The sequence below is a fragment of the Mobula birostris genome, chromosome 30, assembly GCF_030028105.1.
Source record: "Mobula birostris isolate sMobBir1 chromosome 30, sMobBir1.hap1, whole genome shotgun sequence".
Classification (NCBI taxonomy): Eukaryota; Metazoa; Chordata; class Chondrichthyes; order Myliobatiformes; family Myliobatidae; genus Mobula; species Mobula birostris.
In genome coordinates, this window is record NC_092399.1 from 31,579,680 (window position 1) to 31,606,014 (window position 26,335).

The 26,335-nt window shown below is 41.1% G+C and overlaps 1 protein-coding gene across 7 annotated transcripts in view; it reads right to left on the reverse strand.

The window, feature by feature from the left end:
- thrap3a (thyroid hormone receptor associated protein 3a) overlaps positions 1-26,335 on the reverse strand; it is a 115,741-nt gene that overhangs the window by 13,792 nt on the left and 75,614 nt on the right. For 5 of the 7 annotated variants that reach the window (XM_072247262.1, XM_072247255.1, XM_072247257.1 and 2 more), the window contains 4 exons: positions 20,603-20,783; positions 6,055-7,050; positions 3,010-3,681; positions 1,619-1,791 (listed from right to left, as the gene is read on the reverse strand). In XM_072247262.1, the coding sequence (XP_072103363.1) occupies positions 1,619-1,791; positions 3,010-3,681; positions 6,055-7,050; positions 20,603-20,739 (1,978 nt within the window). In that variant the 5' untranslated portion in view covers positions 20,740-20,783. Of the gene's footprint in view, positions 1-1,618; positions 1,792-3,009; positions 3,682-6,054; positions 7,051-14,180; positions 14,286-20,602; positions 20,784-26,335 lie in introns of those variants that run through there. The other 2 variants (XM_072247259.1, XM_072247260.1) reach the window with 2 other exon arrangements.

Genomic DNA, 26,335 nt, shown 5'->3' on the forward strand with positions numbered 1-26,335 from the left:
TTTTTAGCACAAATTTATTTATGGTATTGATGCCCAAAAATTGTACTTTTGAACATCGGACCATAAACTATACTTCCAAATGTCAAGGAAGATAACGTTACTCACTGATCAAATAGACATCATACATCCTGAAAAGCATGTGATGAAGCCAATGACCCACATTGCACACTGCTTTCTTGAAAATGCATACCAAGGAGAGACTGACAGTCCAGGCATTATTAGAACTCAGATGTTGACTTTCAGTATACAACTTCAGCTGTCAATTACTTTAGCTACACCAAATTAAAAAAGAATTTCTGAAAAATAATGGGAGTGCAGTAATCCACAAAGATTTAATGTAATGGGAAAGAACAGTGCAGTTTCTAGGGTGGGCAGCAAATGTGAAGGGGTTTAGTTTGTTTGATTCTGTACGAAGTAGATGGGAAGGACTTTACTTATGTGACTCCAGAAATAGGAATGAAGTACGGGAATGTTTGTTATGTCTTTCTATCCACTAATATTTTATATTAAGGGCGAGAATGGAAACAGCTTAACTCATTTCCTAAAGGTGTAAACAAATTTTAAAAAGTTACTTCATTTGAGGGAATACTTCAATAGAAATTCAATTCTCTTTCAACCATGAATACCCTTCTAGAATCTTTATTCAGTTCTCTTTGATACAGTCAGCTGAATAACATAGCAAGTATATTCAGTAGATATCACAATACCACAGATATTTAAACACATTAAAAAATGAAATCTTCTTTATAACATTATTAGACCAGCTCATCATATCCCAAACTGCCCTGATCATAACTCAAATCCCCATCATAGATTAACTTATTGTTAAAGATGAAGTGATTTCATTAAGCCCCGAGATGGATACATGAACTTGCACAGCAAAATCCATCTATAAAAATATCTGGTAATGACAGAGGTGATGCAAGCGGATTTCAAAAGGACAATATGCGTCTGAGGAGATACACTTATTACAAAGAGCTGAAACTTTGTTCTCTGGAGAATGTTAAGAAGTGACTTCAGATAGCTCTTTGAAACTGAATGGCTTGACAGGAAAATGTGGAACTGTTGCTACTTCCAACAAACCCAGAGGCCAAAACAAATATGGGCAATAATAAGTCCAATAAAAATCAATCAGAAATAAAACATTTACTTATAGAACCATGGGAATATGGAACTTGCAAATAGGTGAGGTGAAAAATAACGATGTACAGCGTCCACTGTCATCCTCTCAATATCAGGAGAGAAGGGTATACAAAATATTAACATGACATTGTCAAATACTAACAAAAGATAAGCCATTAATTTACAGCTATTAAACTGTAAACTGTTTCAGCAACCAGAATCATCTTCTGGAATTCCTTTGCTGGTACTGTTTTAAGGCATCATGGCTAGAAGAAAATAATCTAATTAAGCTCTTTTTTGTAACTGTTACACAACTAACATTACAGCAGTGGTCCAAGACAAATAATGAGCGAGCTTCTGTATTAGCTTTTAGAATTTCAACATGTTACTTGGCTACAATGGACCATACCAAGAAAACAAAAGGAATGTAAATGAAGTACAAGTGTGCCTCACTAAGGAGAAAAAAATAAGCAGTCAGTGGTTGTTATTATCTTACCTTTCACGTGGTGAACCAAAGTTACAATGTGCTGAGCAAATATCTCTGAGGGACTACGTCGAGCCTGGGCCATCTGAATGTGCTGGAAGATGGAACGGAACTCTTGATCCTTTTTAGGTTTGTGAACAAGGTCACGACAAAGGCGTCGTTCATGGGTCAGGATGTTGGTAGAGCTAGAATGACGACACAAAGAGAAGGCGTTCATGAAAGGCACTCCTTTTGTCTCAGTGCATTCAACATAGTAAGTGCCTCATTCATTACATCAATCCATACTTTTTTTGCACAATTTTGACCACTATTGTGCACCAGCATCTCAAAGATAAGTCAACAGGTTTGCTAATGTATAGCTGAACACAGATACTGATTGATAGCTACCATTTTCCGGTCAATGCCGATGGAGGTGTTGAGGTAGCACGGCAGGAAGAGAAACAATTCTAAGCTGGTGCCCACTTTGATATGTTGCCTTCAAACCCAAGAAAGAGCTGTTGCTTTCCACAAAGACCATGCATAAACTGCAGCAATTGTTCATGATCTAGATATATTAAAAAAACTCAAGCATGAACAAGCAAACAATGGTTTATATGAACACATGTCAAGGAAGTGCTGACTCCTTGAATCAGGTATTAGAAAGATGGATGAGAGTCTGAATAAACAATATTTTTGCTAGCATATTAGGTTACACATTTAGTGGGGATCTATAGTGTATCAGATGGATGGCTAGTCCCATTGTGTAGAACCGATGTTATTTAAATTTTATGTCGATGACTAATTTCAATGACAAATTACACAAAGCTGAGCCAAGCCTTCTGTTATCTATTGATATTTGTGTGTGTCATCTCTAAACGAGAATTTTACCTCACAGAACCAAGTTAATGCTGTGTGGACATTTTCACTGGTGGGAAATTTAGATAGGTGAGAGTCCTGAGATAAAAGATTGGTCATTGGAGATGAGATGATTTTTCCTCTGAAGGTCATGAAATTCTGGAACTCTACACCCAGAAATGCAGCAGATACTGAATTCTTAGGTATATTCAAGATTGACAATAGGAGATTTTTTTGAGCAATCAAGAGGACTGGTATCAGGTGGCAAGGAAGAGTCGATGCCAGTGACCAGATCAGCCACGATCTTACTGAAAGATAGTGCAGTCTTAAAGGACTGTATGACCTCCTCCAACTCCTATTTGAGTTCTTACAAACAGCTTCCTGACCCAACCAGGAGATCCAGATCCACCTCAAACTGCATTTTATGCTCAACAAACTGCTATTTGGTGGTGGTGGGTAGGGAAGAAACAGGGGAGAAAGCATTTAAATTACTATAGAATTAATTACAGAGACCTTAACACCACATATTCCCATGATGAAATAATTACGGAACACAAGCCAATTCTTACCCAATAACATCATCGCCAAACTGCAAGGAATCCATTTTCAGTGTCACCTCTGTAGGACGATGAGCTGTTTTGAGCACTGGCGGGCTCTCCTCCAGAGAAGTGACATCTTCCTGCTCTTTGGACTCAGAGCTCTTCCTTGGAGGAAGAGGACTATCTGCTCGGCCTGCCTTATATTTTGACGTTTTCACAGGTGATACCTCTCGGTATCTGTTCCCATCTGCTTTCTTTGTTTGAAAGCGGTCCTCTTTTTTAAATCTCTCGGGTATTGTTTCCTCATCCTCCACATTGTCCACCTCCCTAAACTTCTCCTTGGAGATGGCCATCTGCTTAAAGAAATTCACTTCTTCCCGTTTGCGTGGCCTATCATTCTCATCATCATCATCTTCCTCCTCCTCATCCTCCTCATCATACCTCTCCTGAGTTTTACTTGCGATTAATTTGCTCCTGTACTTGGGCTCATCCTCGTATCCGTATTCCTTTTGGTTCTTGGACGGGTATTCTTTTGCATGCTCCTCCACTGCCTCTTCATCATAACTAAATTTGTGACGAATATCAGATTTCGAAAGTTTGTCAAACTCCTCTGAAACTCCGCCCTTGAACCGCTTTGGGGATTGGCTGCTACGGTTGCCTTTCTCTGGAATATTTTTCACATGGAATTCCGTTTTCACCACACTGCAAGCAGAAAGCCTTTCGTAAGCACTGGCCTGGTCTCTTGCTTTCTTTTTCTAATTCTGTTCCCTCCTGCTCCTTTTCTCTTCTATTCATGCCATCCTGCATTAACCTTTTAGCATTCTATTCAGCTATAAACTATGGTTAAAGGCGAAAAAGAAAACAAAAGCTTCTTTCTTAAACAGAAGACTTTATAACATGGGACCACCTCAAAGGCTGGAGCAAGAGCTCAGCTGGAGATTCAATTTAGGGATTTTCCAAAAAGATGTTTACGTGAAGTACTCACACTCAAAATGTGAGATATACAGGTTGAAAAGGATGAGGAATATTATGTGCAGATTAGATGATAACAACTTAGGGATTTAAAAAAGGAAGAAAGGGTAAGACAATGGCTTGGGAGAAAGTTTCATGTTTGAGCTCAGCTAAAGAAATATGTTTTATCCTCAACTTAATAAGATTCAGCAATAGACCCAATGAGGATTTAAAGGAAGATATCCTGCCCAAGTTCTAGCTGAGTAATAATGCAAACAGATCAATAGTGCATGCTTTTCCTTTTGGTCGTTTTATCGTGTCACAATCCAGTAAGTAGGGAACAGTGCCTCGCTGGTCATAAAGAGCCCACAGACAGGCTTCCACAGAAAGAAATAGGAGGAAGCTGAGGAACAAAATCCACTGTAACACATAGCATTAGAGCAAGAACGTTTCAGCAAGTAGCCAACTTTGAAAACATTTTACCCAAATATACAGCAATAGATTACTGAAAGAGCATTTCAGAATCAGTTTGACCAAGAAGCTCAAAGGTTTGTATTAGACAGGGTCTCTATATAACAGCCGTTTGTGATCTACTCTAGTCTGTATGAAATACCCCCAAAATGTTTTTAAATGGATGTAGGGAAAGTACTCTGTATATGGGAGTGTGCCCTTTATCACACATTGCTACAGAAGGGCACATTTGCAGATGGCAAATAAGTTGGACCCACACTTAAACTGATGTTACCATCTCTAATGGTAGTGAGTTCCAACCACTCTGGAGAAGAAAAAACATTTCCCTCAAATTCTCTTTATAACTCCTTCCTGTCACCTTTATGCTCTCTTCTTTTTGATACCATGAGCAAGAGACTTAGACTAATTCCCTATCCATGCTTCTTATAATTTTTGATACTTCCAAAAGGGCATACAGGGCAGTTTGATTCATGCCAAGATAAACTAATGCAGGCTATCAAATCTCTATCCAGAACGAAAGTCTTCCAATCCAGGTAATATCCCGGTGAACCTCCTCTGACTCACTCTAATGCAACCACATCTCTCCTGTAGTATAGTGATCAGAATCAATTGGCCTGATTGTAAAATTGCAACATAATGTCCCAACTCTTATATTCCATACCTCAACCAAGCATGTCGCATGCCTCTTCACAACTAGTGATCTGGCTGTGTTGCCACTTCCACAGAACTGGGGACTTAAATCTCAAGGTCACTCTGTTCACCAACATTTACTGTACATTCAATCCCCGCTTTGCTTCCTAAAGTTTCACCCTCCATCCTTATTCTGCTGCAGCCTTAGACAATCTTTCTTGCTAGTCATAACCCCACCAACTTTCATGTCATCTGCACGTGTGTTACGGAGCCACTTACAAAAATTTGCAATGTCATCCTTTATTTTTTGACCACCTTGCGTGCGAAGCTCAAATGCAAGCTGGTTCTATACGAGTAATAACTGCGTAAAGCTGGGTCCTGCTGAGAAAATGTGCCTCGAGTCCCAGACGGAGAGTGATAATGACCTTACACTAGCAGACAGACCTTAATGCATTTTTTTTTAAGTGAGTCACATTTTATTCAAGGCCATTAAGCAAGTCTGATTCTGGAATGCTCTTTACTTCACCAACCATCAAATTCCATTACACACCCAAAGTTTTAAACACAAGGAGTACTGTATTCATGGAAGAGAAAAAGAACAGTCCGCATCTGAGCTTCTACCAGCCTTGCCAAGCAAGGTAGCTCACAAAGGATTAACACAATTAAAGTCCATATTATAATTGAAGAGCTCCTCTTGCAGGATGATCTGACAGCCACTTGACCAACCATACCTTTTCAAATATTAAAGTATTAGCAAACCATTCTTCTGTGATCCACTGGTACACAGAACTGATGGGCTATAATGCTATTGCTAAATTTGATAACTAGTTCCTCCCGTGCCTGTGCCTAAGAAGATATTTCAACATATCAATGAATGGTAAAAATGACAGTCAGGAAGACTCACTGTTGTAAAATGCAATTTACTTTCTACTTATACCCAGTCTAGTATTTTCAAACATTTTCATATGTTGGCTAATTTAAAGATAATCAAGGGAAAAGATGAATCAAGAACTTAATACTGACCTTTTTGGAACATACCTCTTTAGATATGAAGGGATAGTTGGGGCCGGCTGTTCTGCAAATAAGCCAGTCATTCCTGATCTTGTTTCCTCTTTCTGTGCATTGCCCTGTGCAAGACTCGTCAGTGGTGGACTCCTCTGAGGAGGGCTGTGATTGCCCGAGGTTTGACGAGGCAGGCTACGAACTGAAGAACTGAGTGATGGCGGGCTCTGGTGAGACGTATTCGCCCTGGTTGGGCTGCGGCCCTGGGGGCTCATCTGTGAGGGGCTCCCGGGTGGCGAAGTATGGCGGGCCACGCTCGACTGCGGAGGGCTCTGCTGGCTTGGGCTGGAATGCAAAGGTGAACTGGTCTTCAGCACCACAGTAGAGCGTGGGGCAGGGCTAGGATGCTTGGGACTGGCATCATAGGCAGTCAGGCCTTTCCATGAATCGCCACGTTTGGGAGCCGGACCAGTGGCTGCCTCAGAGCTACCGTTCCCGGTCTGGCCATCCTCAGGGGAACGCTTCTGCTGCTCCTCAGACTCCTGGGCAGGCAGCTGGGAGGCAGCCGCCTCCTTCTGGGATGACTTATTTTTCTTGCTCCGCCGTTTAGGGGAGGCAGAGCGACTGCGGTGAGGAGAGGAGCGAGACCTGGATGAGGATGACCTGCGTGACCTGCTGGACGATGACTTATCAGTGTACCTGGAGCGGCTCCTGGACCTTGGCGACACGGACCTCCGCTTGGGTGACCGAGAGCGGGACCGGCCTCGCCGAGGGCTGTAAGTTGACCGGTAGTTGTGCCAGTTGGGCCGATAGTTACCGTAATGGTTGTAGTTTCCGTAGTTGCCGTAGCCACCACGGTTGTTCCAGTTGCCCCTGGGGTAGTAGCCTCGTCCTCGGCGCTGAATGAAGGGTCGCCTGTAACCTCGATGTGCTCGAAACTCCCGAGGCTGGTACTCGCGCTGATAATTCCTCTCCCGGTTATGAGTTGGAGAATACGACCTGGAACGAGACCTAGGGCTGCAAAAGCAAAAGCAGAAATGTACAGAAAATGTTAATGTATGGTGTGAATTAAATCTGTTTCTTTTTAATTTTCTGGTGGTTGATGCAACAGCTATTGAAAGGCAGGAAGTACAGAAGCCACCGGTTTCTACAGCTGCGAACGACAGATCAGCAAATAATCAAGTAACAGCTAGTTTTCTACAATCATCAAGTTCCTGAACTGATCTATGCAACCTATATCTCTTGCACTCACCTGTTTCTTTTTTTTTGCAGTAATGTGTTTTGGCTATTTTTATGTATAATTTAAACAATGATTTTATAAGGTCTGTTGTCTGTACCTATGGGCCTTTGTTATTGCTGTAATTTTTTCCACTGTACCTGTACCTCACCATACTTGTGCACGTAACAATGAATCTGACTTGACCTGCACCTGTAGTATGATGATTTATCCCAAAGAGGCAACAGAACGCAGATGCTGGGATCCGTAGCAATAACAAACTGCTGAAAGGACTCAGTGAGGCATCATCATGGAGGCAGAGATGGTCAATATTTCAGGTCAAGACCCTATTTTCCTGATATATGTTGACCATTCCTTTGCCTCCACTGATGGTGCCTGGCCCAACATGTTCCTCCAGCAGTTTGCCTTTAGCTAATAATTCACCAAGATATTTCAGAGTACCAAAACTTTTCGCTCCGTGGAGAACATGCCACCAAAAGATTATTAAAAGAGTGGTTTAAAACAAAGGCATTCAGGGACAGAAATCTAGAAATTAGGCCCGGATATCTGAGGGTCTGACTGACAGTGGGGGGACATCGGAAAAGGAGCTCAGAGGAGGCTGAATTGAAGATTTACAGCATCCGAAGAAGGTAGATATAGAGGAGGCTGCAGACATAACTTGAAGATTTTGGTTTCCCCTCCCTTTCAGTAATAATAATTCAATTGTCTAGACACTCAGTGAAATATTCCAGTACTCATTTCCACTGATCATTCCCTTGTTTTTTCTGCCTTCACTTTAAGATTAAAGACTCCATGTGGGCAGGGTGTGAAATTACTGTAACACAAAGGGTGCATGGAAGTTCTTGGGTGCTCTTGTCAGCAAAATAGGGTAAATGGATATTCTCTCTGCCAGTGGGACACTTATGCAAACTGCTGCACTGCCTATGTATCAGTCTCCAGAAGGGGTCACTTGACAGCAATGTTGATGTTTCACGCCAGGGGTCAGGGAAATGAAGCTGAACTGAAGCAGCTCAGAGCTAGGCAGCAGGCAGAGGCAAAGGTCTGTCACCTGGAAATCTACGGGGCTGATGATGATTAATGCCAGACCTTTCAAATGATTCTCTCAAAATAAGAGGAACTAATCACACAATAGTCACCACACTATTGCTGGTACAGCACTGAACCACAATGTCACTAATCAGCCTAGATCACAAGATCACAAGACAAAGGAGCAGAAGTAGGCCATTCGGCCCATCGAGTCTGCTCTGCCGCTCCCCCATGAGCTAAACTATTCACCCATCTAGTTCCAATTTCCGGCTTTTTCCCCATATCCCTTGATACCCTGACTAATTAGATACCTGTCAATCTCCTCCTCAAACACCCTCAATGATCGGGCCTCCACAGCCGTATGTGGCAACGAATTCCACAAATCCACGACCCTCTGGCTAAAAAAATTTCTCCTCATTTCTGTTTTAACTGGGTACCCTCTAATTCTAAGACTATGGCCTCTTGTCCTGGACTCACCCACCAAGGGAAACAACCTTTCCACATCTACTCTGTCCAACCCTTTCAACATTCGAAATGTTTCTATGAGATCCCCTCTCATTCTTCTATACTCTAATGAATACAGTCCAAGAGCCGACAAACGTTCCTCATATGTTAGCCCCTGCATTCCAGGAATCATCCTCGTAAATCTTCTCTGAACTCTCTCCAACATCAGTACATCCTTTCTAAGACAGGGGGCCCAAAACTGCTCCAAACAACACATCAGTTTTACTGAAATTTTGCAAAATATCATAGTCTTATTTCTAATAAGGCTCCATAGTACTGTGCAAAATTAATAAGTTACTAGGTTCTCAGATGAGATTCATACTCCATGTGAAAGAAGAATTGAAATGGCACTAATATTAGTTTATCAGCTGAGATCAGTACGGGGGAAGAGTGAGCAGGATAATTGGCAGCAGAAGATCAAAGCCACAGTCACTCTGACTGCAAAGTGGAGCCATGGATATTGTCGTACAACATCCATGTAACTGCAGGATTGTACTCAGTTCCACAGCATTTCAGATGCCACACCCTTCATGTCAACCAGACTGCTTCACCCCAGTTCAGCAAAATCAGTTTATCTGCCACAGAACTCCTTGTATGTTCATTTATCACCACCGGCAGAAATATGCATTGGTTCACCACAGAAGTTTGGCGTAACTGACATGGCGCAGTAAAGGCACCAGATCCTGACCAACAGTGCTGACTGCATGGAGTTTGCCAGTGGGTTTCCTCCAGCCGGCCTGTTTCACATTTCCTCCAAGTGCCAAAGACATGCAAAAGGCCTCTGCTAGTCAGCGCCTGTGTTGCCAAGCGACAACTCATGAGGGTATGGGGTTGGTGAGAGGGGGCGAGGGGGGCAGAATGCGCGAGGGGGCGAGGGTGTGCAGGGGAGCAAGCAGGTGCGCGGGAGAGAGAGTATGAGAGAGCGAGCGAGAGAACGAGAGAGCGAGAGAGAGAGAGATATGAAATGTGAAGATAATAAAATGTGGGATTACTGTAAGATTAACGTAAATGGTGGCTGATGGCAGACATGGACAGTCGGCTGAAGTCTGTTGCCATGCCATCTCTCTCTGCAACTCCATGAACTATTCCAGACTTTAACATCATCTCCCTTCTCTTCCTCAACGATGAACCACAACTTCAGTAAAATGTTCTGGAGCACTTGACCTAAGCATCTCACTTTGCACAGCCTGTTTAAAAAGCACCATGTCAAACAATTTCAAGTCATTCTCCAGGAATCTATCCTGTCTTTTTCTACTCTACAACCATGAGGGACTGAGGAGCAGGTTACGTTCCTGAGGGCAGAGGGAGGAGCAGAGCTTGTCAGAATAGGGGCAGAAGTGGGGTGACTGGGCAACTGGGGCAAAGATGGTGAGTGTGTAAGGGGTGGTGAGCATGAAGTATTTTTTGTCATTATCAGAAATATCAGTAAGTGCAAAAAAAAAACATAAAACATCCTCTATTTTGGAAGCCATAATGTAGGCTTTGCAATTGTTCTCTTATAACTAAATCTCAACAGTGATTTTTTTTACTGTAGTACTAACTCAGATTTGCTTCAAGAAACAATTGACTTATAAATCCTAAATTCTGTTATAAATACTTGGATGTATTTCATTTGCAGAAATTAAATTTAATAGACTATTTAATGAGACTATCAGATACTTAGTCATGCTTATCCTTCCAAAACTTCCCCTAAATGTACAGGAAACACATAACATTAATTTTGTCAGTGAGTCATTTCCTCACCCAGCAGGGCCAAGGAATTCTGGGTTGGGTGCTTTTAAATATGACAGCCGAAATTAAAGTCCTGATACAGGGTCTCAAACCAAATAGTCAACAGTCGATTTTCCCCTACAGATGCTGCTCAATCTGCCCGGTTCTTCCAGCTACTTTTTGCTGCATCAATTTAAAACAGGCATTTACAGGATTGTGAATTAAAATATTGCTTGTCTCAAGAATTATACTCCTCTTGGTCCATTCAGACTAGTGAAGCAGACACAGTACTAGCCAGAAAGTCCTAGAAATACTCAGCAGGTAAAGCCACATCTGTGGGAAGAGAAAGAGAGGTCAAATTGAGCTGGAAAGGAGAGCCTGTATATGCCCGATTGAGACTGCCTGGTGCCATGGAGAGAAACAGGGTAGTGTAACGGTTAGTGTAGCACTTTTCTGGCTCCAGTGGCCCAGGTTCGAACTCGGTGCTGTCTGTAAGCAGGTCGTATGTTCTCCCCGTGACGATGTGCGTGCATTTCCTTTGGGTACTCCAATTCCTCCCACATTCCAAGGACATATGGGTTAGTACGTTAATTTGGTGTAGCTTGTAGGGCCCGAAGGGTCTGTTACCATGTTTAATGTTGAAACAAAATAGACAAAAGATGCTCATTAAGTTGCAAGGAGGATGGAGAGGAGAGGCAGCTTTAATACTATCAAATCAGAATGACAGGTAAGCTGTTTTCTGATTGATGAGTCAATGCCAGCAGGTGGAGCACGAGACATAGACAAAAGACTTCAATTTGAGAAACGTAAAGCAGGAAGACAGACTTAAGACATCAGGTTGCACATCTTCCACTCCAAGGGAAAGAAGGCGGTAAAACAAACAAAACACAAGCAAAGCAATTGAGCTGCTACATAGGAAGTTATGTTTCAATTCAGGAGTGTCAGGATTTACACAAGCTGCTCGTCTGCAAACAGCAGGTATTAAAAGGAAAAATGTTCTAGAACCCAAGCATATACAAATAATACAACAGCTTTAAAAAGGTTATAATGCTTAATCTTGGCCTTCAGAAAACCTTGGAACAGTAACAGAATCCTGAACTGGTCAACGTAGTGAAACTACTCCCTGTTAGCAGACAGGGTTCAGCAGCCCCTTTCCAAGCAAAGGACTATGTAACACTGGAAATCTATATCCCTCAACACAGATAACAATGGAAACTGCGCAAAATGGAAGAAACAGGTGAAAGGAAATGCGGTACAGACAGTCAATGTCTAACTCAATGGTGGAATAGGCTAAGAAATTGAATAGCACACTCATGTTTCAATAGTCAAATGAATGTCTGTTAAAAAAGTAGGATTTGCCCTTTGATCCCCTCTTATGTGTTACAATATGCTTGCTGGGTGATACAGGCCTTGATGAGTGGACTAGTAGCTTGATAGATGACAGTGTCATTGAGAGATGTGTCAACTGGATGTGCCTCACCCATCGCCTATTGCTCAAAAACTCTCATCCAAAAAAATAAATTCATTGGTTCAGTTAAAAAAAAATTACTCAAGGAACAAGTAGATTCTTCAAATGTATGGCTAAATTGTACATCGAAACTAAAGTTCAAATTTATTATTCAAGTATGTATGCTACGCTGAAATTCATTTTATTGCAGGCATTTACAGGAAATCTATGAAAACCATACATAAACAGCGATTAATAAACAACCAATTTGCAAAAGACAAACTGTGTAAATAAAAATAAATCATACTGAGAACGAGAGTTGTAAAAGAGTTCTTGAAAATGAGTGAAGTTATGCATGCCAGTTCAGTAACCTAATGTTTGTAGGGTCATAATTGTTCCTGAACCTGGTGGTGTGGAACCCAAGGCTTCTGTACCACCCACCCAAATGGTGGGGTCTTTCTTGCGGTAGCGCTCCATGTAGATGTACTCAAAAAGGTGGAGCAGGCTTTGCCTGTGACAAACTGGGCTGTATCCACCACCTTCTGTAACCAAACATACCCGTACAATTTGTGTTTCAAAGTTTTGACCACTGATGAGTTAACTGAGACACTTCTTTTAGTTAATTTTAAATTGGCTTTATTGGCCCCAATTAAAGAGGGTAAAAAATCAAGGTTATCAAACTAATGATCATTACCCAGAAATCCTAACTTTAATATTAAAAATTCCATATAAATGTGAACAGTAATAGAATGGTTGTGGATCTGTAAGGGTCCTGGATAAAAGATCTAGAAACAAATTCAATTGCCACTATATGCTGAACCCATATTTGATTCATTAAGTCTGCAATGACAATTGTAAACCACTGGCCTGCTGCAAGAACAAACATCTGGTTCATTAATGGCCTTTGGGGAAGGAAATCCAATGTTCTTATCTGCTCTAGACTACAGATAACCTCATTAATATGGTTGATACTCAACTGCATTCAATACTATCCGAGGAAGAGCAATAAACTATAATGCATCTCATGAGGCTATATACAGAAAAGGAATCTAAAGTCAGGCAGTGAAAAAGCAGGATTCTCTCACAACAAATTAATAATACTACCAAGTGACTAAAACCCAAGGGATGCTCCCAGTGCCTTCAGGAAAGAAAAAAACAACAGCCAGAAACCCTATAGTGTAAACACGAACAACTAACGACCTGAGAGCTTTAAAAATCCACTTGTCCAATAGAGTACTTACTATAGAGCAGCTGACGTACATTATTTGAATTTGGGACACGTCCCCAAATCCATCAAGTATCAATCTGATTCCAAGTATTCCGCTGCCCCACCACTACGCTGATGCTCTGCTCCATAGTAATATGATTGATCAGAAGTCAGAGGGGCAGATATAGTGAGAGTTGCCTGAAACATTCTTATAGAACCTTTAAAGCTCTGCGTTAGAGTAGTGACAGCCAACGCACGCAAAGTCTTCAGGGACAACTCCCGCTTAGAATAATTCTGAGACAATGAGTCAGCCACTAGGTGTCATAACAGTAGGCAGTAGAAATGAAATTATGGGGGAGGGAAAACCTTTGGCTATAAAGCATTTTACTATTTACACCCCCTCCCCCACTCTTAATTACTTTCCAGTCAGTGTTGTAAAGATCAGTTTGGGAACCCAGCAGACATCTTTGAACTCTCAACACAGAGCCTCATGATTCAACTTCACCAATTTAGAGAGGCAACACAGGTACACCCAAAATTGTAGTTTGCACACAGTTAATCGAAAACACTCCCTTTTCCTTTCCCCACCAACTTCACCGCCCCTCCCACTGCAGCCCCTGAAGTATGAACTGAATCAAAGAATATTGAAGGCGTGCAAGCTCCCAATCAGCTGAAGCTCAGAAAACTTAGTGACCTTGCAAAACAGATTTTTGATCAAGCAATTCAGTGACTTTTGCTACTTTTATTAGAACTTTTTTAAAAAATGTGAATAGTAAGAGATTCTTATTTCTGAAAGCTCTTCCAGTGTTGTGCCTCATCAGGTCGTAAGTACAAAAGCAAATGCATTTCAAAATCTGGCACAACGTGCACAACACAGGAACTATGGTAACAGCTGGATTAACCGTTCTGCAAGCCTGTCCCCCAAGACAACAGAGAAAAAAAATCTCTTCAGCTAAATAAATTGCTTTTAAAATCAATAAAACAGGCTGAGAACTTAAAAGACTTGCAGTACTTACCCGGCAAAGCTTTTCATCGAGAGGAAAGTGTGGCCCAGTGAGCAGCCACATTGCGAGGAATGACTGCTACAGCCTGCCTGTTAAACCCATTTTAACAGTATCAAGTGAACAGTTCACCTCGACTCTTAACTCTCACAGGAAGAGGCCGGCTGGTTGGGACACAAGCCAGCCACGGCCTGAGATTTTTTTTTAAATTTCTGGCAACAGTTCTGCCAACAAGAATTACAGAGTGGATCAGCTCCCTCGTGTTTTCATTTACTGAGGGAAAAGCTGGTTTCAGTTAGTTCCTAAGCACAAGTTCAGGCAGTACACACTGTGACCAGAAGCTGGCAACTGGGTTCATTTCAAACTGCTTGAAGCTGGATTCTAATTGATCTGGATGTCTCAAAATGCAAGAACACGAATCCTTTAAAGCATATCAAGAGAAAATGCTGTTTATTACTGCAGTGAGCCTTGGACAGCAATATGGACTGTGGCTCAAATGTTAACAAGTATAATTCTGAGTTCAAGTCCCACTCCATAAACTTGAGTACATAATCTATGAACCAGATTGCGCTGTTCCCAGCCAGCACCAGTCCGGTGGCCGCATTAATCTTTAGGACCATGCTAAATCTGCCAGCCTATTATGTAAAGCTGACAGACCAGATACGACGATATCGAGGAGTTCTTTTGCTCAGCAATTTATAGAACTCCTCCTGGCTCACCATTAAATTCACGACTAGAAATGATACACACATTGCCAACTTCCAGTGAGCTTGTACCTTCTGTGTTTTAGCAAACATGCCGAAGTCTGCAATGCCACACAGTTCACATTGTGGCTCGCTGGAGTTCTCTTAACGACCCACAAGCTAGGATCTGTGCTTTCCAGTTCACCCTACCGGAGGATGTTGCAGTTTTGGGTAGTACCTTCCCAATAAGTTGTTAAACTTCGGCCACTCAAGATCATATTATCAATTATGCAGCACTATTTCAGTGAACAGCAATGTAATGATCTAAGTGAGGGATATGACCCGAGTTAGTTCACATCACTATTGGATTTTGTGAATAAAACATGCAAGAGTCATTTTATGTGCTTAATAAATGCCGCAGCCCTTCCGTTACGAACAAACCAAAAGCAGTCGCCTTACACTGATGCCGTTACATCAAACACCATCTCTTAAAATGAACGGAGTTTGTGAAAGATATAGAAAAGTTTCTATTATGAACAATGTGTGTCATCTGTCAGCTGTTACATTACCCTGGAACATAATCTTATATCAGCGAAAGTTTACAGTGGAATCCAATATCTTTTGACTAAAGTGACAGCGTTTTCAAAGCACAACTGGTGACACAGCCACCGAACTACACTGTGCTAACCATGGAGTCAGTAGCGTACCCAGTATCACCTCGACTGAAAGTCTCTATTCACTTGAAAGACACCACGTGAACGTCTGCCAGTTCTAGTGGCCATATATTGCAGCACTGGCGATAGGATAGAAGTGAAGGGTGGGAACTTGGCTAGAGGCTTATTCAACTATTGAAGACCGAAGTATTGAAACTGCACCATAAAGGTCTCTGAGGTGGTAGAAGGCAGACTTTTTAAGATGTAGAACAGGTGATGGAGAGTATAATGTGACTGAAGTGCCTCTTAAGATGGAGGATGATGCCTTGGTTACATAGTGTAAACTTGTTTAAAATAAATGCGGTAATGTCTCCTAAAATAGCAGGCAGCAGAACTGCATGAGGCTGCAGTACTAAATCAAATGAATACAAGCTCAAATCCACGAGTCCTTTAAAGAGCAAGTCTAGTTTAAAAAGTACAGAAATAAAACCCTGGGCCTGTGAAGTGACAAGAACATTTTTTTATTGCTGTAAACCCCACCCCTGAGAGATGTATGAACGTCCTGCAGAGAAGGCAAGCCGTTGTCTTTATGTGAGGAGGTCTGGTCTAGGTGTAACCACAAGCCCACACACAAACTAGACCAGGAAGCCACTCGATTAGACTGAACCGTTTGGGGTTCAAAATAACGACTTACTACCATGCGCTCAGGGAATCTAGGATATGGCAATGCAGCTTGCACAAAATCCATTTTTAGTGGAAAGAAAAGGATATCTAATGAAGCAAATGTAAAATTCTGATGGAATAGCAAAATTCCTCTCAAGCTATTTTAATTTTAGGTTGTATGATGCCTGGTTAAATAATTAGGATTTACAGAGAAATAACTGTAAACATTCCAACTTGCCAACATGTACCTCTGAGCCCAAACTCACAGGTGCTTTCGATGTTGCTGACTGGTTCAGAGAGACTGTAGAGATCTAGCTTTTGGTTCTTCACATGCCACCGTGCCACTGAGCTTTCAAGTACTGGAGCACAATCAAAGGTTTGTCCATCTGCAATCTCGGCAGGGAAAATGAAATCTGATGAGGTGACAGGGAAGTGTACAACATCAGGACCCCTGCCCATGCTGCCAGCTCAGAACAGTTATAAACATCCCAAATGTATGACTGGCTTGAATTTTAGGCCTGTGCTTACTGGCCATCTTGAAGCTTCTTTCAGCTGAGTACATTCTGTAGAGTAGTTGCCAGGCTGTATTCCTCTAACATCCCCAGAGAAACAGTGAACAGATGGAATTTGCCCTCCATTTTCTACATTGTTAGTTGAACCTCTGCCTAGAAACGAAGGAAAAACAATTGACAATTTCCCAGATTTGTTCCAATGAGATCATGGCTACACAGCCCCGCTACCTGAGCCAAGCATGAAGTGATCAGACTGAGTTTGTTAAGTCTGAGATATGTTGGGTGGATTATAATTGGTCAGATAAGGCCAGTCCATACCAGACCAGTATTTTATCTGGGTCAAATGACATGCTTAATGTTACAGGCACGTACATTTCTTTTCAAAAATCATTATTTTTCAGGTTGTGTTGGGTAAAAAAGAAACTAATGGGTCATGTTGGCTTTAATTCTATACCCTGGCAGAGTTCTAGATGTCTGATTTATACTCGATGTATCCCCTCTCCTTTATAGGTCCTGCCAAATTATGCAACCACCCACTATCCTGCTCGCTGCCTCTCACCATCTTACTTGTTAGTTTCTTAAACAGGTCAACAAATTGCTTTCTTTCCCATGAATTTTTAGATTCTGCCTTTTTCCCTAAACTTTCAAATGAACCTTCTCACTTTTCTATGGCATCTTAAAATTAGCTAATCCATTATCCACCCAAGTTTGCCCAGGTCAAACCCATAAGCCTCAAAATTTCCCATTCATACAAACTACTAAATTATCTTTCATTAATGAATGGCTTCCATTTGCATTGCTTATAATGCTGAATATCTGTGACATTCGAAGATATGCCCATCTGTCTCTCTTTTATATCAAATCACATATAAAAATGGCAACAGCTGCAATCCCAAAAGATCTTGTTGGGCAACTGCTAGATCATAACTTGCCAACTGGAGCATCCGTCTATCATCCCTACTGTTTCCTTCTACCATGTCAATTTTATAGCCAAGGCAATAAATTGCTTTTATTTCCATGAATTTCAACTTCAGATAACAGTCTCAGAATTCATGACAGTGCTTCTGGAAGTGTATACAAGTAGACTTCCCACCGTTCATTATTTTCAGTCACCTCTTCAATCAGCTTGTCAAGCGTGATACACCCAAAACAAATCCACATTAGCTGTCTCTGAAACTGAAAAGTTTTGGAACATCAGTCACTAATTATATAGCCTGAAATTATATTAGACTAACCAGACATAAATGTGTTTCCCTCTCTTAAATGGAGGAACAAAATATAATTTTCTAGTCTCATGGAATGGATCTCAATTAAGGTAACTTTAGAAGTGAACAATTAGGGCATCTGAAGTGTTTTAACCATCTTTCTTTAGTCATAGAATGAAAACCACAAGGTCATGGTGGCACATAATTCTTTAATGCTCTGTTTTCTTCACTATTTACTCAGATCCTGCTAATCTTGGTGAATATTAGTCTTCTTTGGCAACTATTATGCCATCTATTGTAAATACTGATGCAAAATATGTAATTTGACTGCCAATTATTTTTACTTTCATTAATAGGTTTGCCTTTATCCATAAAGAGCCATTTTTTTAAGTTATAATTTAATAGCAAAGCATTTGAACTGATTTTAATGTCTTTAGCAAGCTTACATTGACCCTCCTTTTTACCAGCTATTATACAGTAGTTTATTTAATCAGCTTTGGCACATCTCCCAGTTACCAGGATCTTTGCAAGTCTTTCGTCTTTTTTTTAAAACATGTTTTCTGTTACTGCCTTGGTTACTGTTTTTCCTAAGATGGTATAAACTGGTTTTATAACATAGCAAACCGTTATTTTGTTTGAACAGTTACTTGCTCTGCTTTGGCTTTTACCCGAAGCATCCTGTCAAATTTCCAAATCTAGAATCTTAACTGTTTCACATTAAACTTGATTATACAATCACTTATTCAGTTAATGTTCATACACCAATTGGCTAAATCTGACAATGTGATCTGCTCCATTGTCTGTTATAGAATGTATTGTTGAAGAAAATCCTGAGCACATATCATGATTTACTAGCCTTCTGAAATGTCCTAAACTGTTTATCTATATAAAATCTCCCTGTTCCATTATAACTTCCCCCTCCTACATTTTTGTATATTTGCCATTAAACAATTCTGACACTTAGTTCAGCTGCTACCTTCAAGCTTATAGAACTCTCAGCAGAATCTTAAACATTTTCCTTTTCTTACCCATAAGGTCTGTATTGCCTGCTTATTGTGTTTTATATTCTCAGTTATCAACGCGGATTCTTCAATAATGTTACTTTTTCTCTGCCAGTTATACTATCTTTTTGGTGCCTTGTTATAATCTGGTCTTCTGGGTTTAACAATTCTGCAGCCATATCATAGTTACAGCTTTCATTTTTAAAAAATCAAGCTGAATTTGTACCTGTATTGCAGTCAATTTGTGACTTTTCACCTGCTGGAAATTCATGGCCATGTACTCCCACAAAAGTAGGCCTAAACTTGACAGTCGCTTTATTGTGCCATCCAGTTTGATTAGCAGCTGTTGAATCCTGACTATAGAACTTCCGACAAACCAGACCTCAAAACTGAGGCATTTATTGCCTCCATTCTACACAACAAGCCCTAACCACACTCTGCTGGAAAGGTCAAACATACCCTAGCACCCAACTCCTGAGCCCAGCGCACATATGCACACTACATTCTATCATGCAGAATGCCCCGAGTCTCAAGTTCAATAGGACACCAAGGGTGCACTGAGTGTAGAACAGGCAAGGGCCTCCATGAATCATTTACCCACCTTGAAAAATGAAAAAACATATCAGCCTAAGAACAGTTATTTGAACCTTACACCTCCATGAGTCCTCCCATAAACAACCGTAAACATTCATTTCATCCACCAGTGTATGGAGGTTGTAGTATGTAGCAACTACAAAATATACTGTGGTTACTCAGGGATACTCTGACAGCAACCCCCAAATCTACAACCTCTACCATTGCGAAGGATAAGAAAAGTTGGTGCGAAGGAACGCACTCAGCCGCGGAGTCTCCTCCACCCCATCCAGGTCTGGAAATTTGTCACTTCTTCCCTGTTGCCAGGTCTAAATCCTGGAGCTCCCTCCACGTCAACAGCGTTAAGTATTCTTCAGGCAGAAGGACCGCGGCATTCTAGGTGGCTCACCAGTACCTTCTCAAGAGCAATTAGAAATGGACAATAAATCTTGGACGAGCAACATATACAGTAATTCAGTTTTGCCCTTATTATTATGTACTGCATTGTACTGCTGTTGCAAAGCTAACAAATTTCTCGACATACGCTGGTGATCTTAAACCTGATTCTGATATTCTTCAACTTAGTAATTCCCCACAAGGAACACTGAAATAAACAGTCACCTAATCTACTTCAACACTGTTAGTAAGATAACTTTTGCGAAGCTTCATGTTCTGCTTTGAACAATGCTACAGGACCTTTTAAATCAGGGGTTGCCAACCTAGGGTCCACGGACCCCCTGCTTAATGGTATTAGCCCATGGCATAAAAAAGGCTGGGAATCCCTGTTTTAAATTAACCAGGGACAGTCTCTTAGTTTAGAGTCTCATCTGAAAGATGAAATAACACTTCATCAAGAGGATCAATCTGGGTTTTGTGTCCAAATGTTTAAAATGTAAGATTCTCACAAGGAGAGAAGTGTTAAATGAAAATCAAACACCTTATTATCACAGAGTAACATCAAACTTCTTAATACCTAATAAATATCAAAGTTCAAAGTAAATTTATTATCATGTCAATATATACAGCCCCGAGATTCATTTTCTTGCAGGCATACTCAATAAATCCAAAACATAATAGGCATAACAGAATCAATTAAAGACCATTCTAAGATCATCCTGAAATCAGAATAAAAATCTTCTGAACTCACCTGTACTTCCGCTTTCTAGAGTGAGACCGTGAACGAGACCGCGAGCGAGACCGAGTAAATGATCGGGAGCGGGACCGAGAGCGGGATCTCGAGTGGGATGACTGCGACCTGGACTTGGAGCCTGTTGCTTTCGACATTGCTCAGCTGTGGAAACGGCAGCAGCGTTCTCCTCCCTTTGAACCTAGCAATCAACAAGATACAATCACTTGAGAACTCATCTGAGAAAACAGGGCTTTACAAAATACAAATGGTTTAAGCATCACAAGACAGTCCGAGTGAGCAAGTAAAGGAAAACTGACAAATAGATAACGTGCTGGCAGGTGGGACTAGACAGAAAAGATGGGCCAAAGTGCCCGTTTCTGTGCTGTAGAGTTCTATGACTTTAAAATTCCAGAAGAATTTTCTACCAATGAGAACTGCACATTACACTTGTACTTGAATAAATGCATTTTCAAAAAAGAACATTGTGGTCATATTTTGATTACACTGCTCTGTGGGAGAATAGCAATACACCTAAGCTCCTGCAGTACTTATTACCACCATGATATTGTTTACTAGTGAACTTTGTGACAGCAAGTAATTTCGCTGCACCCTGGTGTGTATGATAATAAACTAATCTAATCTGCTGTCTGAAGGATTCCACTGGGAGCTGTACAGGTGACGGGAATGGGAAAACCAGCAATGGACTTGGATTTTTCTGGAACTTGGCTAGAATGGGATTGAGCTGAAATGGAGGTTAAGGGCCAGCATTGCCTCCACTTTTCAAGGGTATTTGTTAAATCAGGGTTGTGTCTCCTACAAGGGGGTGAGCAAAGAGCTGAAGAAAGGGAATACCAGACAAGGGCCAAGTTTACTACTAAGGAGTGTACTATACTCATCTTTTAATGACTAACATGCTGTTGGCGACAATCCTAACACACAATACTGCTCTAATTCACACACATCAAAGTTGCTGGTGAACGCAGCAGGCCAGGCAGCATCTCTAGGAAGAGGTACAGTCGACATTTCGGGCCGAGACCCTTCGTCAGGACTAACTGAAAGAAGAGCTAGTAAGAGATTTGAAAGTGGGAAGGGGAGGGGGAGATCCAAAATGATAGGAGAAGACAGGAGGGGGAGGGATGGAGCCAAGAGCTGGACAGTTGATTGGCAAAAGGGATATGTGAGGATCATGGGACAGGAGGCCCAGGGAAAAAGAAAAGGGGGAGGGGGGAAAACCCAGAGAATGGGCAAGGGGTATAGTGAGAGGGACGGAGGGAGAAAAAGGAGAGAGAGAAAAAGAATGTGTGTACAAAAATAAATAACGGATGGGGTACGAGGGGGAGGTGGGGCATTTGCGGAAGTTAGAGAAGTCGATGTTCATGCCATCAGGTTGGAGGCTACCCAGACGGAATATAAGGTGTTATTCCTCCAACCTGAGTGTGGCTTCACCTTTACAGTAGAGGAGGCTGTGGATAGACATGTCAGAATGGAAATGGGATGTGGAATTAAAATGTGTGGCCACTGGGAGATCCTGCTTTCTCTGGCAGACACTGCTTTAATTGCCTGCCATAGATAGTGAGTTTCTGCAGAGTAAGGTACACAGTAAAAAAATTCAACTCCCGTCTGACAAGTGACTTAGATCTGCTCCAATTTGCCTACTATCACAACAGGTCAACAGCAGGTGCCATTACAGTGGCTCTTCACTGCACCCTAGAACATCTGGATCGTGAAGATGCATACATCAAGATGATCTTCATTGACTACAGCTTGGCATTCAATACTATCATGCCCTCAAAACTATCAATAAGCTTCAAGACCTAGACCTCAATACCTCCTTGTTCAACTATATCTTCGATTTTCTCACCTGCAAACACCAGTTCGGATTTGCAACAACATCTCCTCCACAATCTCCATCTGCACATGTGCCCAAATGCCCTTGAATGTACAAGCCCACACAAAGTAGTGGATACAGCCTAGTCTATCATGGGTAAAGCCCTCCCCACCATTGAGCAGATCAAATAGGGTGTTGTCACAGGACAGCAGCATCCCATTGTCAAGGATCCTCACCATCCAGGTGAGGCTGTCTTTTCACTACTGCAATCAGGAAGGAGCTATAGGAGCCTCCAGACTCACACCACCAAGTTCAGGAAGCTATTACCCCTCAACCATCAGGCTCTTGAATCAGGTGATAACTTTACTCAAGTTCACTCACTCCAATACTGAACTGTTCCCAGAACCTATATATTCACTTTCAAGGACTCATCTCAACTTCTTTATATTTATTGCTCATTTTTTTTTGTATTTGCACAGTTTGTCGTCTTTTGCACACTGGTTGTTTGTCCGTCGTGTTATATGCAGTCTTTTATTGATTCTATTGTGTTTCTTTAGGGTGTGAAGGCCCCAAGAAAGCGAACCTCGGGGCCATAGATAACAAAAGTTGAAAGGAAATTTTGACAAATTTTGAATAACAGTTGCACTCAATCACTATTCCTCCTCCACTTTAATTTCCACTGTGCATGCTGGGATAAACTGACTTCTAAAAATAATCTTCTCACAGGAGAAAATCACTGTCGCAGCCAAGTACATTCACTGCAGTGAGCCGGGTAACCCCCTGTGGATACCTAATATTTCAAGCTGGCCTGTGTATGAGCATGGGATAGATAGATCAACAATGCTCAACACTCCCTGCAAATAACTAGCAAAAGCAAATACTAGGATTAAAAACAGAGAATACTGTAGAAACTTATGCTGGATTGCATTTCTGGGGAAAAAAAAATGAAGTTCACAGTTCAAGTTGAAGACCCTTCATCAAACTGGGCCATAATACATAATATTAACTTGGTTTCTTTTTCAACAGAAACTGCCTGAGCATTTCCAGGATTTTATGATTTGATTTGGATTACCAGCACCTGCAGTTTGCTTTGGTTTCCAAATACAGGGAAGTCTACAGGCTTGGGCACGTGGCCAAGTGGTTAAGGCGTTCGTCTAGTGATCTCAAGGTCGCTGGTCCGAGTCTCAGCTGTGGCAGCGTGTTTGTGCCATTGAGCTTAATCACACATTGCTCTAGTCTGTGCGAGGAGTGGCGCCCCACACAGACTTCCAATTTGCGCCTTGTAAGGCATGAAAATGCCCGACGCAGGTCCCTCATGGTCTGAGTCGATGTTCCCTCCCTACAGGTTTGAAATCATATGCTGGAAATACTACACTGGACAGGCTTAATGAATTTTTAATAAACAAAATCTGAAGTGTAGGAAGTTAGAAATTAACAAGTCTTAAATTGCAGCCGAATTGGAAGAGGGAAGACAAAAGGAAAGTTTACAGTAAGCTTTAGCAGAACGAAGTAGCAGGCTGAGCAAAGAGAGTACTCTAAGCTTCTCGAGACAGATCAGCTAACAAGCTTTCATCATATTATTTTAGATGACAGAAACAACACGTGTCACCCTGCCAACCTGGGCATCTATCCTATCACAGATGTTCCCTTTGCTCTCTTTCCACTAGCTCCCTTTGCAACTTAATACAAACTTGCTTTCTCACTTTTCCAGTTCTGATGAGAGGCTGCTGAGTATTGCCAGGATTTTCAGTTGTTATATCAGAAAAAACACAGTGGTGGAGAACTGTAGCATTAATTAATTCGCTAATTCATCAGTTAGCTAAAGTTTTAATTTTTTTTTCTCGCCTTCCAGCATTTGCAGTAATTTGATTTCCATTCATTTCCCAAGTTAGATAACAGACTGTAGATGGAGAGGTGTAGACATTGTGTATGCAACATCCGTTAAACGCCCGTTTGAGAGAGACAGCATTGCACTGCGCCTTCCCAAGGTCCCTTCAGTTTCAGACAGAAATGGTTCACTGTGCCATTACAGGGAGCAATGTTGGCAAGGATTCCTTTACCCACAAGTGTGCAAGTTCAGGAACCTTTTGGAGAGCCACTGGCAATGAGTTGGAAATAGGACTGGTTAGATAACAGTTTCAAAGACAGACATAAGAAAGACAAATGATCGCACATTGTGCTGCATCGTTCTTTAAAAGAAAACACTGTCCTAATGGGTTTATCAAAGAATTTCAAATAATCCTCTAATTGTGCTACTCAGTGTGCATCAGTCGCATTTTTTTTGAATTTTACTAAGGATATTTGTTCCCATATGTACAAATAATGCTGATTACACAATTTTAATGAATGCTAGGTAAAACAATTCTCATTATACTTTATAAGCTGAAGCATGATCAAAAATTAGACGTGCTCAGCTAAAGATCTGAACAACTGTCAGTTATAAACTTACGGCTAAAAATAGCTTAGCTTGAGCCTACTCTCTCAAAAAGTAATTTTATTTCAGTTACTAATTTAACAGCTCTATATCATGCTCACTCTTTACCAGGTAAACTAAACCAATCTTTCTTTATTGCTGAACACTGATTGCTGAACATGAACAATGCTGGACATTGATTTTCTCAGAAGAAAACAAATTATTACATCTGAAATAAAAAGGCATGAGCAATTTGAAAATCTTCACTATTTCCATGAAGTCTAAATTTCTAATCTCATTCTGCTAGATCATTTTAGACTGCCATCACCCAGTATGCACAGAAATGCAACTGGTATATGCTGCAAGTTTATTTTTGCCTGATGGCACTTAGTAGCACCGCAGTTCAAAGCTTCAGGGTTATCCACAGGATGTAGGCAAAAGAAATCCTTATAGAGAAACTTCAATTTTAAAAAAGGGCTTCAACAGCACTTAACTACTTAACTTGGAGCTATTAATGCACATCATTTAAACAAAGACAGAATTCTTCTATTAAAATATGGCAAGTGTTTGGAAGCATCACATGTCATTCAGGTTTATTTTCTTACATTTACAATATCTATGACAGTGTTAATCAGCACCAAGATTTAACTACACAAAATGCTTCATTTGGGAAGCCGCTAACTTTCTAACAAAGCCTACCTATAAGGACAGGATCTATGGCATTAGATCATTTAATATAAATCATGGGAATGAAGACAAAAAAAAAAAATGGCCAAAGCAAAAGCTAGCAGGCAGAGCTGGAGAGACTGTGGAATGGAAGAGAAAGAGCGGACTAAAGGGCAAGAGAGGGAGAGACACAGGGCTGAGACAGATTGTAAAATCCTCTGCTACCCAAGTTTAACACAGTCCACATTTTCTGATGTTCTTTTCAGTTACTATTTAGTACTGTTCACCTCTCTTCCCTTCTACAATTTAAGCTGCACTTATTTCTGGTTCCTATGAAAGGTCATTGAACTGAAAAAAAATCCTGTTTACCCTCTGCACATGCTGCCTGACTGCTGAATGTCACTGGCAATTCCTGTTTTTATTCTGAATTTCCTGCATTTGTTTTTGCTCAAAGTGAAATGGTTTCATTAGTCCAGGTTTAGAAGCAATTTTCTCCAGTAACTCACACCACTGAGTGGAGAGGTTAAAGGCAGAGTCAGAGATGCTTCACTGACACATATCCTTTAATTCTGACAACAAAGCCCCTACTAACATGCCCACTTTTCAACAACTCTTAAAGCAACTAAAATAATTACAAACCGTAGAAAGTTGCAGTCAAACTATTACCCTCCTTAACATTGTTCGTCAGGGTGCCTCAAACACTTAGTTCTTGCTACAATCATCTGCTTTACAAGAAAGAGGAATAATCAACCCACACTATGCAAACAGCACAGATCTGTTTAGGACACGATGGTTGAGGGTTAAACTTGCCACTGAGAATGAGGGCTGTTCACCTTCTTTGCCA